The sequence below is a fragment of the Haliaeetus albicilla genome, chromosome 19, assembly GCF_947461875.1.
Source record: "Haliaeetus albicilla chromosome 19, bHalAlb1.1, whole genome shotgun sequence".
NCBI lineage: Eukaryota > Metazoa > Chordata > Aves > Accipitriformes > Accipitridae > Haliaeetus > Haliaeetus albicilla.
The window spans coordinates 18,797,427-18,812,998 of record NC_091501.1 but is presented as its reverse complement, the minus strand read 5'-3'; the positions used below and the strand labels follow the sequence as shown (position 1 = coordinate 18,812,998).

Here is a 15,572-nt window from a genome sequence, read left to right as displayed (position 1 = left end):
CAGGTAGCCAGAAATTGTAATTAAACTAGAAGTTATTTCTGAATAGGAAAACATTCACATTTCTGCCTTCAAGACACCTCACTAATAACATTTTGACAAAAGCAGTATATAACCTATTAAAAAAAAGTTGCAAGGACTCATTCCAAAGTTTAAACAAAGAATTATAACCACTATTTTTATTATACAGTCTATTCGGCATAACAACAGATCACATTTTTTGAGTCCTATAGAGGTTCTTCAAAAGGCTGTAAATCCTCTTATTGCTTGGGAAGTGATTTAGGTTTATGTAAGTTACCATTTTTTAAAGGCTACACGCACACCTTTTCATGTTGTGGAACAAAGGCCAAATTATGTGCCAACTCTATTTTTCAAAACTGAAAGTTTTCACAATTATAAATGGGATATTCTCCTTGTTTAAAGCTATTCCAATGTTTCTGAATTTGGCTTCTGTAAAAACTTAATACATGATGGTAAAATAGTACACTTACACACGCATCAATAACTTCAAGAGACTAAACAGCAGTAATTTTTGCTCTGTTTCTTACACCACCAACTGTAATCACTTGAGTGCTGTGCACATTACAGTTAGTTGCTCCACTTTTCTTAATGCTTTAGTAACATTAAAATTTAAATAATTTGTATATAAAATGGCTATTAAATGTTCAATATTTGCAGTACGTCTTCTGACCTAAAAGTTACACGTATTTTTAAACAGAAAGTAACAGGAAACATTTAACTTACTACAAGCTAAGTTTTCACTTTAGTAGATCAGCAATGTAAGTATAAAATGCCTTACCCTTTGTTCCAGAGCTGACTGAGTCTGTTGTCTTAAAAGAGTTTTAAATGGCCCCCCTTCTTTTCCAGCACTCCCACTGCCCATTCCTGAAGAGTATCAGTACAAACAACATTCAAAGAAACATATATTATAATTTGTAATCAAACTTTGATTTTAAAATATACATAATAGTCACTGAAAACAGTCAAATTATCCCCATAATTTAAATTTTCAGAAAAGAAATGCTGAGCACCACAGTTTAATTTGGGCTTGGGGGGGGCTGTTTGGGATTTGGTTTTCACATGACTAGCAGTCGTTTTTTAGCATTTAGACAAAACCCCCCTGATCTAAGATCTTTTTCTGCTGTCAACCTGAATTTCAAAAAAAACTTCAAAATACAAAGACTTAAAGATCTGGGCTTGCAATTCTTTCCTATGACATATAACTACCTTTTTTTGTTTCTTCTTGTTACTGTTGGGAGTTTTGCCTATGCTTTCAATATAGATCTACCTTCTCTGCCTTTAACAGAAAGTTTCTACATAATCAGATTTTCAGGCCTTATCAAAAAGGGCTGAAATGTCACCATTAATTCCAGACTGTTGAACGATGCCTCTCTGCCAGACGACTTTATAGTCTCTCTCTCTACTATCATTATCAGTTAAAAAAAAAAAAAGTAATAAAAATCTGGCTTTCTGAGAGTTTCAGAGTAACTAAATCACCTCTCCTAACTGGGAGGAGACTGTACACACAATTACAGCAGTAGCCATATAATGCATGATTGGGACCAAAAAGAAAATTGCAAAGGCAATGCACATCCTTTGATTTGAAATATAAACTCTGAAAAAAAAATACCAGTTATTTTTATTTTCTTTAATATCTATGCAATGAAATATTCACTCATCTGATTCATTCAAATAAGCTAAGGACTACTGCTCAGCATTTAAAACTGCCACACTTATTTGATTACTATATATGCACACACATAACCTGCAGATTATCTGTAAATGAAAATAAGAAATAAACTCCAGTTTTGCATAATACAAGTAATTCTCTCTTTCCTTCCTTCACATATTTTACTCCCACTCCTACCCCCCAATACAGGAGCTTTTCTGAAGAGATCAAAGTTTATCAGATACACAAATATCTTTGCTATTGAATTATCTGTTATCAAGGAACTGTACTCTTAACTGAGTCTGTCAAGATGCAGGTTATATGTATGACAGTAAGTTATTTCCTCTACAGTTAGAAATCACAAAAGTAAAAAATAAACACATACCAAGATTGTGTTTTTCCTAAAGTAAACACAATGCTGGTGAATCAGATTTTCTTAGTAATACTTCATGCCTAAAAACATACTATCATTGGTATTTCTTGTATCTAAAATCATCAGTGCTAACTTGACAAAGCAAAAATAAACACCTAAGTTGTATAGGAAAGCACAGGATAAAGAACAAAAAAAAAGTGTCAGGAGCAGGATGAAATACAAACACTACAGTGCAACAGTTATGAATGAAGCCAAGGTTTTCTTTACAGAATTTATAACTAATTTAATGTAACAGTTCCTTGCTAGTTTTTTTTTTCTTCTGATCAAGCATCTAATAAACATGAATGAGATTGTACATATACATCATAGTGAAGTTATTTGTTTTAACCAAAGACTGGGAGATCTGGAAATAATACTGGACTTAATAATGTATGTTAATTAATTCCTAACATTTTCAAAAATTACTAGGCTATCATTACCATATAATTATATATATATAAAATACTGTAATTTAAAAAAAATATTTTTAGCTGTTCTTGGATAAGGAAACAAAAATATTAGTATCTGTATAGTCCCATTAAACAAGATTAAATCGCTTTTACTATTTGGCATTGATTCTAAACATCATTGTCAGGGACCATACAATAGTAAATCAGACAAACATAGCATAAATACTGGACATGAAACAAACTCAAAAAATGTAAACTAATCAAAATAGTTTCTACAGAAAAAAGCAGTAATATCAACTATTTAATTTAAATCTATGAAAATAATGCATGTCAAGTGAAATGGAAAAGGAAGCAGTACAAATAAAAACTTTGTACAGGCTTTGTTTAGAACATTAAAGAGCAAAGTTGCTAGCCATCTGATAGCCATTATTTCAATAAATTATAAATAAATTAATGAGCAAGTGCTTGTTCCATGCAAAATATAGGAACAACAAAGTGAAGGGAATGAGAGGGATTAAAAAAAAAGTAAATTATTTTAGTCCAATTGCCAAAGGAAATTTTGAGAGGGAAAAGGAGAAAGTTCTGTAGCATAAACTACATGTTTCAAATCCTGTAAGTTCTGAAGCCATTTCAAGCTTCTGGGGCAGAGGTGAGAGATGGTATGAATAGTCATGTAGCCAGCAGTTTTCAGAGGCTAATTGAACAAAAACATAGGGTTATAGAAGGCTGTGTGTTAAATGCCCCCGTATCAAATAACAACAACATTTTCTTAAAAGTTTGTTTAAAAGGCCATAATAGATTGATCCTACCAGAAGCAGCCAGAAGCAGCTCTTCAGTGAAAGAAACACTTTTCCTCAGAACAACTGGGCTGACATGGCTAGAGTGTAGAGGGTTAAGGCTAGACCCCGAGAGGAGGAGACAGGACTTTTTAAGATGTGGGGAATCACAAGAGAGTGTAGGGGAGCTGGGAAACAGGAAAATCCTAGGTCCCTGTGGGGAAGGTGCTGTGGAGGAAAGTAATAGAGACAAAGAGATGTAGATTCAGAAGATGACTAAAAAAAACAGACGGAAGAAATCAAAATGAAGCATTTTTTTTTTCTCCAAATGAACCAGCACTTACTGCTGAATTATTTCTCAACAAACAAAGAAACAGAATGACAATACGGCTCCACAATGTGAATGAGAAGCATGTTCTCAAAAATCATGACCCGATTAAATTCTGAATTTTTTTTTTAAAAGCCATGGCAATCTAACATTTATTTTAAATTTTATACAAAATTTGATAACAAATACTATGGAGTAAAGGCTAAATAACACAGTCTTCTCACACATTTAATTTGATTACTTTCATTACTTAGGTATAAAAAGTTATTTTCCAGAGAAGTCATGGATTTGTCTATGATTTTTAGAGTCATGAATCTTGTAGAGTTCCCACAAAGAAAAGGAGTTCCCACCTTCTCAATTTCCTCCAAACATATACTATGTCACATCAAAATGTATTACCTGATTAAAATATGTCATGCTTTTCATCAGCCTGATATTCTGCTAGTTTGCAGTGGCATAAAATGTATCACTATTCACAGAAGTCATCGAACTTCAAACCAAAACAAGCTTTCTCAGCACAGAATAATTTCCCCTCATATTTAGACCAGGTATAGACCAGAATGGATAACACAATCACAATTGTATTTTATAGAAGACATTAAGGTAATATTCTCCTGGTTTGGAGCTACTGAAAACTAGATGCTTAAGTAGATCCAAGTTTCAGTCTCTGCTATTTAATTATTCATGCTGTGAAATTGTGGTATCTGCACTCTTTCCAGGTTAGTCTCCATCTCAAACACATGAACACACTAGCTACCTGACTGAGAAATAGAGGAATAATATGTACTGCAGAAATATCAGAAAATACTTCATTTTTCACATCAGCCAATCTGAGTAATGGGTATCTCAAATTTGGTAATGTTTCATGTGTCACTTGTTTGCCTTTTTTTTTTTAAACACTAACATCACCAACTTTCATACTGAAATATTCCAACCTAATAACAGTCTTAGGAAATGAAAACAGAGGTCTAAACATATACAGTGATTGCTAAAAACAACATACTGAATTTAGTATGTTATGGAAGTATCTTCTGCACATCATCAAATTTTTGGTAACAGGTGAAACAAATGACTCGAGATACTGTGCTTTTAAGCTATTAAGTTTCAAAATCTAGCCTGTAATACTAAGATACAGAATTTTTAAATGCAACCAGCAAATCCTCTTAAGGCAAGTTTCAGTAGCAGAGTTAAAAGCTGCTAAAAAGACAGTGCTAGTAAGCAAAAGCATGCCCGCTATTAGCTTTAATACTAAAAAGACAGCTAAAAAATATCTTTATATACTTGAAAAATCCCCCCAAATAAGAGGTACTGATGACCCAATCTGTTTCAGTTCTGAATGAACTGACTAAAGAGAGGGCCCATCTACCTACGTAACATTGCCAGAGATGATATAAGGTTGCCGCTTTAAAAACTTGACAAATTCACAATGAGCTGCCACCTTCATGAATTCAGAACATTTACATCTGTAAAGATGACCATCCATGTAACATTTAAATCCTTTACTCGACATGATTCTTACCACGGAAAAACTGATCAAAAGAAACAGGTTTCCAAATATTCCAAACCAAATACATTAATTTGTGGTTCTCCTATGCAATAAACATCCAGTTATATTTGTAGGTCCTTTAAACAAGTGACCACCATAGGTTATCCACAAAACAGTTATCATTTACACAAAAGGACCAAAAAAAAAAAAAGCGTGCTTTTGTTTGCGGTTTCTTTAAAAACAGGACAGAGAAGATAGTACTAAAAAAGACAGCTTCCTAATTGGGAACATTTTTTAACAGGTATCTAGGGAATAAACTGGGTAAAATATTTAATAAAACTGCATTCAAATGCAACATTTAACTTATCTACTTGGAAAAATTCTTGAAAGGGGTGCTATCAAGAAGTAAAGCTGAATCAACTGCTTTAATATGCTTAAAAATTGACTAGATTAGACGGAGACAAGAATGTTCTGAGCTTCAAATACCACAATTTAAAACACCATTTAAAACACAACCAAACTTTTATAAACAATTCTGCAAAATAATTTGCCCTATGGTAGTAAAATTCAAGGCATAGGTTACATAATGGAGAATAAACAAACAATAATTCTTTGAGTTGTGCTGACATCACTGCTGAAATAATTCTAACCACAGACTAAAAAATGAGGAAGGAAACAAGCTGAAGAAATTATGATAGCCCAATGGAGAAAGAAAAATGCTTTTGAAGATGGCTGGAGTATAACTTAAGTTACTTTCAAAATGTATACCGTGTGTGTAAAGCCATTTTCGTATACCAAGGAGAATAAAAAGACAGCAGCTGCTACATTTCTAGTATCGCATTTGCAAAAAGGAGTTAAAAATCAGAGAAATGTATACAATATACTTATAGCACAACACATTAGGCCTGATGACTACATAGTTTTAGTAACACTGTCCTTAACATACTGTGGTGAGAAATGTACTCCCATGATTTGTAATATGAAATGGAGGAAATAAGAAAAAGGCAGTTACTTAGGACTCCCTTAACGCTCTCAGATGTTTTATTTCAACTTGAATACAGTTGTGTTACAAATGTCATTTTAATGTTATCCAGAATAGTGGAAATATAGGCAGGATTTAAAATTTTCACCCTACAGAAACCCTTTCAAGCTTGAGGGGTGCTATCTAAAGTCTCCAATTTCCACATCATTTTGATAACTTAAATGCCAAAAAGCAAAAAGGGGTTGAATGAAAATATAAAAAGAGAAACACAAATTAAAACAAAAAGTGGGTGGAAGCGCCTTACCAGTTTTGGGTGTCAAACTCAAATCTGTGTCAGAAGAAGAGGACTGTCGACTGTAGGACTTGGAAGGTGAAAAGGAATAGGTTTGGTTTTTCAGAGGGGTGGAGGGTCCTGATGAATGAGTATTGGGATTGGGATCTTCATTGAAGGGAATCCTGCCAGAAGAAGGTGGAAACATATTCAGTAATCCTGTGCCAAAGGACCTGGCTGACAGCAGCATGATCCAAACACCAGGATGGGATTGGGGCAGGGCCAGCAGCTATTCCTTAGGTGCGAGACTGGGGATGAGGCCAGAGGCAAAGAAATGCTGTTTTACCCATTCAGCATTCTACAGATAGATGCTGATAATCTACAACAAAACAATTAAGCCAAATGAAAGGCATGAGATGTGACAAAAAAATTATATATATGCAAAAGAAAAAACTGAGAACAGTTTATGGCTTAAAAATCTGGTCAAATACACAATGCTTTGAGTTAGTTTAATAAAGAAAAAATGATTTCAAATTATATTTGTGTTTATACATATTCATACATTTATGTATACACACACATATGCATTTTAAGGGAAAAAAAAAAAAAATGTTTCCTTATCCTATAGCATCAGCAGCATGCCACAGCTAAAAACAGAGCAAAGAGGAGAATCTTTATGGGAACAACTATATTGACAAACAGTTCACTTATGCACAGATTGACTTACCTGCTCTCTAAAACCATCTCTTCCACAAATGGCACATACCCTTCCTAGAACCATTTTAAAACCTAAATACCATATCTGAATTATGCTTGAAAGCAATTATGAACTCCAATCAAAACATGTATGTTCCCCAGATACATCAACTTATTTTTACTTAATTTCTTAGGAAGTAAGCATGTTAAAAAGAAATGAAGAGTGTGGCTTTGTGGAAGAGACTCCGATGCATTTTCAAGAAACTATTGCCTTTGTTTCAGCAGCTGCACACAGAGTAGTTCTTCACTGACAATAGAAGGTGTCTCCATGAGAAAATGAGGGAGAAAAGATGGGTGGTACCTGCCTACACTGCCTGCCTGCCTGCACTTTGCGACCACTGTGCCTGTGGCCTGCCTCTCCCCAGCTCTTGAGTCTGAGCAGTCTCGTACCAGTGTAGATGAGAGTGGGAACAGACACAGAGAAGTTCTGAGTAAGTCGTGAGCCAGTAGCAGTGTGAATTGGGCTGTTGTGAGTCGAGCGGCATCCATGGCTTGGCGGATGAACCAGCGGAGACCTGAGAGAATTTGCAGCCAAGGTGGAAGAAAAGAAAACAATACATACAAACAGGTTGCAAAGTTATGTTATAAATGATTTCAGGGAAGTTTAGCTAGAGGAGATCTCTTACTTTAAGCAGACTCTAAGAATTTAAATTCCTAGCATGCAAGAGTCCAGATGAAATAAAAAGAGAGAAAGGAACAGCTTAAGCACTAGCTTGTGAATGCGTAATTGATGCTTTGGCAACAGGGCATCAAGTTAGTAAAGCCAAGAATAAGAAGTATTAGTTGATTTTGCTGGCTTTGAGAAACATTCTGGTTTTTTGGACTGAGGGACAATGATTCTGACAATAACCACCACCAAGCTGAATGTGGATTATTTGCGGGGTGGAATTTCCGCATTTTGCTCCAGGGTGAAAGCTACCGATTTATTTATGAATGCTTCTTAAGTTGGTAGTTACCAGGTCCACCTTTTTTTTTTTTTTCTTAAATCACCACTGTTATTTTATGCTGCATTGTATCCAGAAGCTCTTTTGATGGCAAATTTTTAAAATTAAGACAAGTTAAACAAGCTATGATTTGAAATAGAAACCAGTAATTTTGAGAAGTCAGAGCATACCGATGCCTGCACAACAAAAATGCCTAATTGCTATTGTAATGACACAACAGTTCAAGTTAATGAAAATGGCTAATTCAATTAATGCATCTGGAAACATAGCACAAGTAGTAAACTTTTTGCTGCCATTTTTTCCTTCCAGAAATTGGATCACTCTACCAAACAAAGTAACTAACTTATCCAAGCAGCAAAGTAGTAACAATTTGAAGAAGACAGTAAGTATTTTTCTATTAATTTGTATGCACATTAAAAAATTGTATTCAAACTGTGTTTGGTGCTGCAGTAGATATAACAAAGATCAAGAAATTCTACCTCCCATCATAAAAAGTCTTCTCTGCAAGTACACTGTTTAACTCCACCTATTTTGCAATAGCTCTACTTGTTTTGCAACAGTAAAAAGCAAAGCACACAAGAGAAGACGAGACTACTTCAGGGTCATTCTCTAAATCACTGACACAACTGTCTGAATTCAAAATTTATCTTTTCTTACATGCTCAGCATAAATGCTCCAACCTGATTGTACTGAACTTGGAAAATCTTGAACAGAAGATATATCATACGAAGCCCTCACAAAAATGTTTATTGTACAAACACAGAGTCAAAGAACTAATTATTAGTTAGGAAATTGGTGGATCACAACCCAAGGATACATAATACCGTTGCTATGTAAATTCAAAAAAGTCATATTAAGTAAGGATTACCACTTCAGCTTCTAAAGAAATAACATAAGTAATCCAACCTAAAACACTTCAAAATTGTGGAATATCAACTGAGTTGCAGACAAATAAAACTACAAAAGAAAAACAAATTCTGGGGAAAAAAGAAATCACACCAGTTATGTAAAACTGAATGAGTATGAAAAGAAGAGGGATGAAACTTGTTTCCCTACAAACTATTAATTCATACTTACTCCTTCATTTCTTTGGATGGGGAGTTACATGCAGGTAAAAATGCTGATGTGTTACTTAATTTATCCAATGTGCAGGCTGTTCCTATGGCTCGCACTACTAGTCCAGACTCTCCCTCCAAATCAAAACACTGCAAATAACCAACAACAGCATTTCCTCTCATTTCAAGCACCTTCAAGCCAATCTTCCTTTGCAATTCACCTACAAAACAAAAGGTAAAAAGCTCATAATTGCAGTGAACTTTCCCTATTCTCTTTTGTGGTCTTTGGCCTCTGCTTTTGGAATTGCCAACCCAGTCAGTTAAAACAGGTAATAGATCCAAGCTTACATAATTGGGCCAAGCAGTTGGTCACAATCTCTGCCTCCTATAACATCATGTGATACTCACGATTCGCACAGCTTTTTTCCTTTTTTCTCCAAATCTATTCTGATTTCCAAAACAACATGTTATTTCAGAAATGTTTTTCTCTTTTTATTTTCATTGTTTTTCCCTTTTTTACTTATTTAGAGAAAGAGATGATCAAGATGTGTGCTGAAACACACAAGTTTCTAAGCAGTCCTTGATACAGTTCACAACAATGCAACATCTTTGAAATCCATATGGATAGGCATCTACAATTTTTTATTTACACTTATTTAAGCATATTTCAACCTAATTCATACTCTTTGCTCTTTTTAAATTAATAGTGTTTAATATGGCAGCCTCATCTACAAAACGTAATGCCAAATAAACAAAATAGGATACCAAATATGGCACTCTCACTGCAAACAAAAAACTGCAATTTCTCCTTTATTAGCTGCACACAAGGACTGAAAGGCTGTAACTATAAGACAACGGTCTGCCATAGATGCTTACTTAGCAGGATGTTTAAAAAAAAAAAGTTAATTGATCTATGTAGCTAGATTTCTTGGTAATACTAGGTGGAAAATATAATCTCTCTTGTGATAAAAATGAAAGATCTCCAAAATCCTGTTAACAAGCTGAAAAAGCTTCGCTGTCACAGAGGATAACCTAACAGTCACAATGTCAATGATGTTAAGAAATCCAAGTGGAATGAAGTGATCACTACTGCTTTCTAGAAGCTTGGATTTAAAATTACCAGAATAGGTGCCTATTGTAAACTTCTTAACAGAGTCTGAAATTATGCCTGTACTGGTCTTGAAAGATCTCCAAGATTGAGGTTGAGTATGAAAGTTTCCAGCTGAGTGAAAACTGCTATGGATTCCATTCAAGCCAAGGTTGAGACTGAATTCTTTTTTACATACACAACACATAATATGAGAGAGGTCTATGAAACAGTCTGGGTCATTCTCAGAAGTTACAGATTTCTTCAGGATTCTTTAGGTGTGGCCACCAGTAACAATGATTGCAATGTGAAGCATTATATTACATGATACAAAACAGTACTGCTATGAGGTCTTCTGGGTGTTTTCCTCTTAACCACTGCTATGAATAAAAATATTAATAAAATCTAGCAGAATACTTCCACATGTGCTACTTTATCCACTTTCATTATTTATGCAGGGCAAGAGATATGCAACTGATATACTAGGGGAGTTATATTAAAAACCTCCTAAAAAGTGAATTCATGTCAGTTATGACAATATTGTTTTTTCACATTTTTCCTCAAAACGTGCTGACTTTCCTAATGAAGATACTCAGTAACATCTCCATGACCTCTTGCCCCACTTACTAAAGATCTCCATACATGCTTGCAAAACCCTACTCACTTTGTCTTTTAGTATCTTCCTTAAAACATAGCTATATCTACAAGAAATCTAACATTAAGAGCCCATTAGAGAACTGAAACCACTGCCTATCATTCTAGTAGCTGTTTTTCATCATTTCTTTGTATTCCTTACACCTTCAATATTGTCCACCTCTATCTATTAATTGCCTCTTGTCTTCATGTGCAAGTACTCTACAGTAGGGGTGTTTTGTTCTGTTCTATTGGCGCTGAAACAGGAGGATCTTGGTTCACAATTGCTGTTCATAAGCATCAGTAATACACACACATTAAAAAAAAAAAAATCTGTGAAGATACTTGATACTGTGGAGACATCAACTGACTCTAATCACTGGTGTCTCCAGGAACTGCAGGTATGTCCTGCAGAAACAATGCAAGGCAATACAGAAGTATGCTTGAGAAACAATGAACCTATCTTGACTTTGAAAAGATGGGATGAGCAGGATAAGTATTAATACACACAGTATCTGAGATTGAAGTATATGAACAAATATACACAAAGTAGTTCAAAGACAGTGGAGTAGTTTGTTATTTTAATGGTTTGAGTCAAAATTCTAGTAATACTCCTCATATGGGTTAAGAACATCTTCAAGGAAGTTCCACAGGTTTCTCTGACCTTCCTAAAAACAACCAACAAATTAGACAGCTGCATGGCATCATCAAGAAGGAGGAGGAAAAAAAAAAAAAAAAGTCACCCATACTGGCCATCAGTTTGGACAATAGAACCTTTGGAAACAGAAGACACTGAACTGAAAAAATAAACATAATTAATACAAAAAAAATCAGATACAATCTTGACTTAAGCAAGTCACTTATTTAAATGGCGAATATTCTTAAAAGCAGCAATCACCACTACAGCCTACATGCTAAATACCTGACATGAGTGAAATAAGTCTTTGTCTAGCCTCATTCGATGCCCTTGGTGTACGAATTCGGTCTATCCACTGGTATTCCGGGTCTTCATTAACTACAAGTTCTTCCACAAATCCATGAATTATTACTGCTCTGTAACACTTCGGAATAGATGTAGCTGTTAAAAAAAGAAAAAAAAATATATATATATATGAAAGATGTAAGGCATGAGTCTGAACCAAGAATTCCAAGAAAAACATAAAATTACACGTAAGAAGTGATGTGAATGATTGCAGAAAGTAATCCACATGATTTTCTATTAAAACATGGACATACCCAAGCAGTTTTGTTCTGGGAGACCCTGGAACACTAATAAGATAACTGTCCAGTACATCAGTTACAACATGTACCATTATGAAACCTTTTCACTTTGTGCCTCTAACAGGATATGCACCCAAAATAACATAATGTGCGAATGCACATGCACTGAAATGCAACTTAAAAAAGATAACGGGGGAAAAAAAACCCACCAGTTATTTACATTGTCTTGAAATATGAACAATTGAAAAATTCATTTAAAAAAAGCACACGAAACAAAACAATTTTCTGCATTTGCTACTGGCTTCAATGTAATCTCCACTGGGCTTATGCAATGAGCTGGTGAAAGAAGGGAAACTGACAGAACAGGTGAAGAAAGAAAAGAAGGGGGGAAAAAGGTTTTCTGTTCAAATAAACTTTTTTCCTCTACTTACTGCAAAAAAACTTGACTCCACAGGATGACTGCCTAAATCTGTTTAAATCATTGAAGAGATCTACTTTCACCACCACATTTATCTCTCCACGTATACCTATCAACAAAAGAACATGAAAAATGAAAAGCTGTGTCAGAAATTAATACAATACTAGCCCTATTAATTACTCCCTATTATTAGTAATTAATGCACTTTCTATTACCAATGAGTTAGTTTTTCTGCAAAGAATGTACTGTAACCCTGCTAGAACCACTCGGTTCAACTGGCAGTTCACATGTCAATTCTAGCCTGGGCCAGAGGAGCAGGAAGAGATTTCCTTGCCTCTTAGGTCTGCTGCAGAGACATCTCAGAGGAAGTTTCTAGTTCTGCCAAGCCTTCGAGGCTGCAGTTATGCAAGCAACAGTCCTCAAGTACCTGCTGCAACAAAGAGGACTTTCAGAAGAAAGATGGGATTGGGAAAACAGAAGCCATCAGCCTCCTGATACGACAGTAGCCACCGCTGCTGCAGTGTGCAAGTGCTCTCTCTACTCCTTTGCCCTGGACCATCAAAGTAGGAAGGGTATAAAATCAGTATCTACGCACCATGACTGTCCCAAGATATCCTTAACACAAAAGGTTGGCAGTACTAACTTTGAGTATAAATGCCTTGAAACTATGGTCCTGCCCACATGAAAAAGCTCTGACCAACACCAAAAAGCTTTATATTTTCTCCTTGAAATGGTTTCAAAAATCACAGTAAAGCCACTCTCTGAAGTTTAAACCAATGAGAAAATTTATGGTTCTTTCTAGAACCACAAAGTGGCACAGTAAACGTTTGTAAAACATTTGACTATGAGAATAAATACATAAAAAATAAGGTATTACAGACTCTTTGGAAAAAGCTTAATTTTTGGCCACAATTAAATAACGGACTATTTCCTCAACATACAGCCATTCTTTTTTGATTTTTCCACTTACCTATTCTGAACTTTTTCCTTCTTTTTGCCCACCCAATAACAGAATCATTTCACATATTATAGGTTCTGACACAATGAGGAATAAACTTCTTGATGAGTCTGATCTCTAGTGTCTTCAGAAGCCTTTATTACATAAGTATATGACACTCAAACGCACGCATTAGAGTTGTAGATTTACTCTGACATTATTACATTAAAGTCACCTAGATCTATCTTCCAAGATGCCAGCAGAAAGAAGCCTTCAGTTACTATAACAGGAAGTGCCTCAGGTTCGCATTACTTTTTTAAGGAAGCATCAATTACTGTTTGCCAAGGATCAAGATAATTAGCATCTACTGCTATGAGCATGAAAATGTAAGAATTCTGATTTTACTTAACAGGAAAAAGTTGTGAAATACTAACATATCTAGAAAAATATACAGAAATCTAATTCTCTCTGACATACAAGTTGTACACATCCTGAGACAACTGTTCACCTAATTTAACTTCAAAATAAAATGTACAATAGGAAAATGTGAATAGAACAAAGGGATAAGTAACAGAAATACATGCAATATTTTTCAAAAAAACACTCTTCAATAAAACTGTTTTAAATATAAAAAAATACTTTGCATCAGTTACAATGATCATCTACTAAATACCACGATTTCCCAACAATGATTTATAATTAGCTTTAAACATAGTTACGTCATTTAATTCACACTGGATAATGAACAAGGGTGGTAATGACAACCGCACAGATGTTCTGCAATAAGGTATTCAAGCAGCAAGCTAATTGCTGTGAACGACCTTGACTTTCTGGGACAAAAGCTGTGTTGCATTAAAATCAAAGGCAAAAATGTCATTAACCTCATTTTCTCATACCTTCAAGATATTCTGATGAAATGTACCTAGCACTGAGAATACTTTCTGCAGGGAAAAGGAATTTCATCCTGTACTTTATGTTGAAGATCTGTCACATCCTGTCCCTCCAACTCAAGTGAAGTTTATCCAACATCCCAGGAAGGCACACCCCAAGTGACTTCGGCAAAAGTATATTATTTTAGTAAACACGTGGTAATAGAAAAAGTATGTTTGCATCTTTTTTTTAATCTGAATTTTGCAGGAACTATTTTAAATACCCTGTGAAGATTTTTTTTCCACTTGTCACAAGATCTATGGAAGGCATTCTGCCAAGCACTAGTCTGAACTACTATGCCAAAAATTTTCTCATGCCAGAAACAAGGAAAAAAAACACCAGAAAAGTAGCTTTCCAGCTCTCAAGGCTAAAATTATTATAAAATTCTTAAGACAGCGAACAGAAATTAAGCTTTTAAGAAGCAGACTACACCTCAAACAACATTGTTTTACTTTTAAATTAGCAAGTCTTACCATGAATAGTATCATAAATTGGGAACCATCCTGAAATAACTGTAGCTGCTTCACTATAGAGCAAAGGATCAATATCTATGTACACTTTGCCAATGGCATCGTTAGCACTGTAGGTATCATGATCAAGAACTGTGATCTGGAGAGGCTCATCTTGTAGCTCCTCATCATCCACCTAGAAACAAATATTAAAATGGAATCTGAGTATTTAAAAAAAATGCTAGGAAACACTGCTGAAAAACAAATGCAAAAAAGAGGAGAGTTAGTTATGTACAGTGACCTGACACAGATAAATCTGTAAGTTCAATTTCCTGCATCTAAACAATGCATTCACTTATTTTGATTTTCCCCTTCACAGACTGGTGAGATCCTGGAACCAGCGTTATCACTGGGAGAAGAACAAAAGAGCAAGATTACAGTGATTCCACATGATTTAAGTCACATTCCCTAGATTGTCTACCCATCTCCACAATACACATTTTCATAAAAAAAAAAAAAGAAAATTTAAGATAAAGCATCTCAGAGTACTATTATACCCCTATAATAGTTATAAAGTTATGATCATTGGCGCTCTCACCCTTCCAAACTGGTCAGTGGCTTAAAAGAAGACAAGACATTTCATACAACCTGCTCTAAAAATTCAGTATTTCAGACATGCACTTTTCCAAATAAATGCAATAATCCATCTACAAATACCTCACCTATTTTTTTAGGACAAAGAAGACATCCTGCAACTTTTTGTGTTGAACATCACAAACGAAGAATCAGGTTTGCTAAATGCAATGGGATG

The 15,572-nt window shown here is 34.9% G+C and overlaps 1 protein-coding gene across 23 annotated transcripts in view; it reads right to left on the bottom strand.

Annotated features, from left to right (window-relative positions):
- Positions 1 to 15,572, bottom strand: part of C2CD5 (C2 calcium dependent domain containing 5) — a 70,609-nt gene that overhangs the window by 48,835 nt on the left and 6,202 nt on the right. For 8 of the 23 annotated variants that reach the window (XM_069806616.1, XM_069806628.1, XM_069806617.1 and 5 more), the window contains exons 3-8: positions 14,786 to 14,957; positions 12,459 to 12,554; positions 11,729 to 11,884; positions 9,109 to 9,307; positions 6,365 to 6,516; positions 797 to 882 (exon numbers count right to left, since the gene is read on the bottom strand). In XM_069806616.1, the coding sequence (XP_069662717.1) occupies positions 797 to 882; positions 6,365 to 6,516; positions 9,109 to 9,307; positions 11,729 to 11,884; positions 12,459 to 12,554; positions 14,786 to 14,957 (861 nt within the window). Of the gene's footprint in view, positions 1 to 796; positions 883 to 3,297; positions 3,493 to 6,364; positions 6,517 to 7,477; positions 7,603 to 9,108; positions 9,308 to 11,728; positions 11,885 to 12,458; positions 12,555 to 14,785; positions 14,958 to 15,572 lie in introns of those variants that run through there. The other 15 variants (XM_069806623.1, XM_069806620.1, XM_069806622.1 and 12 more) reach the window with 3 other exon arrangements.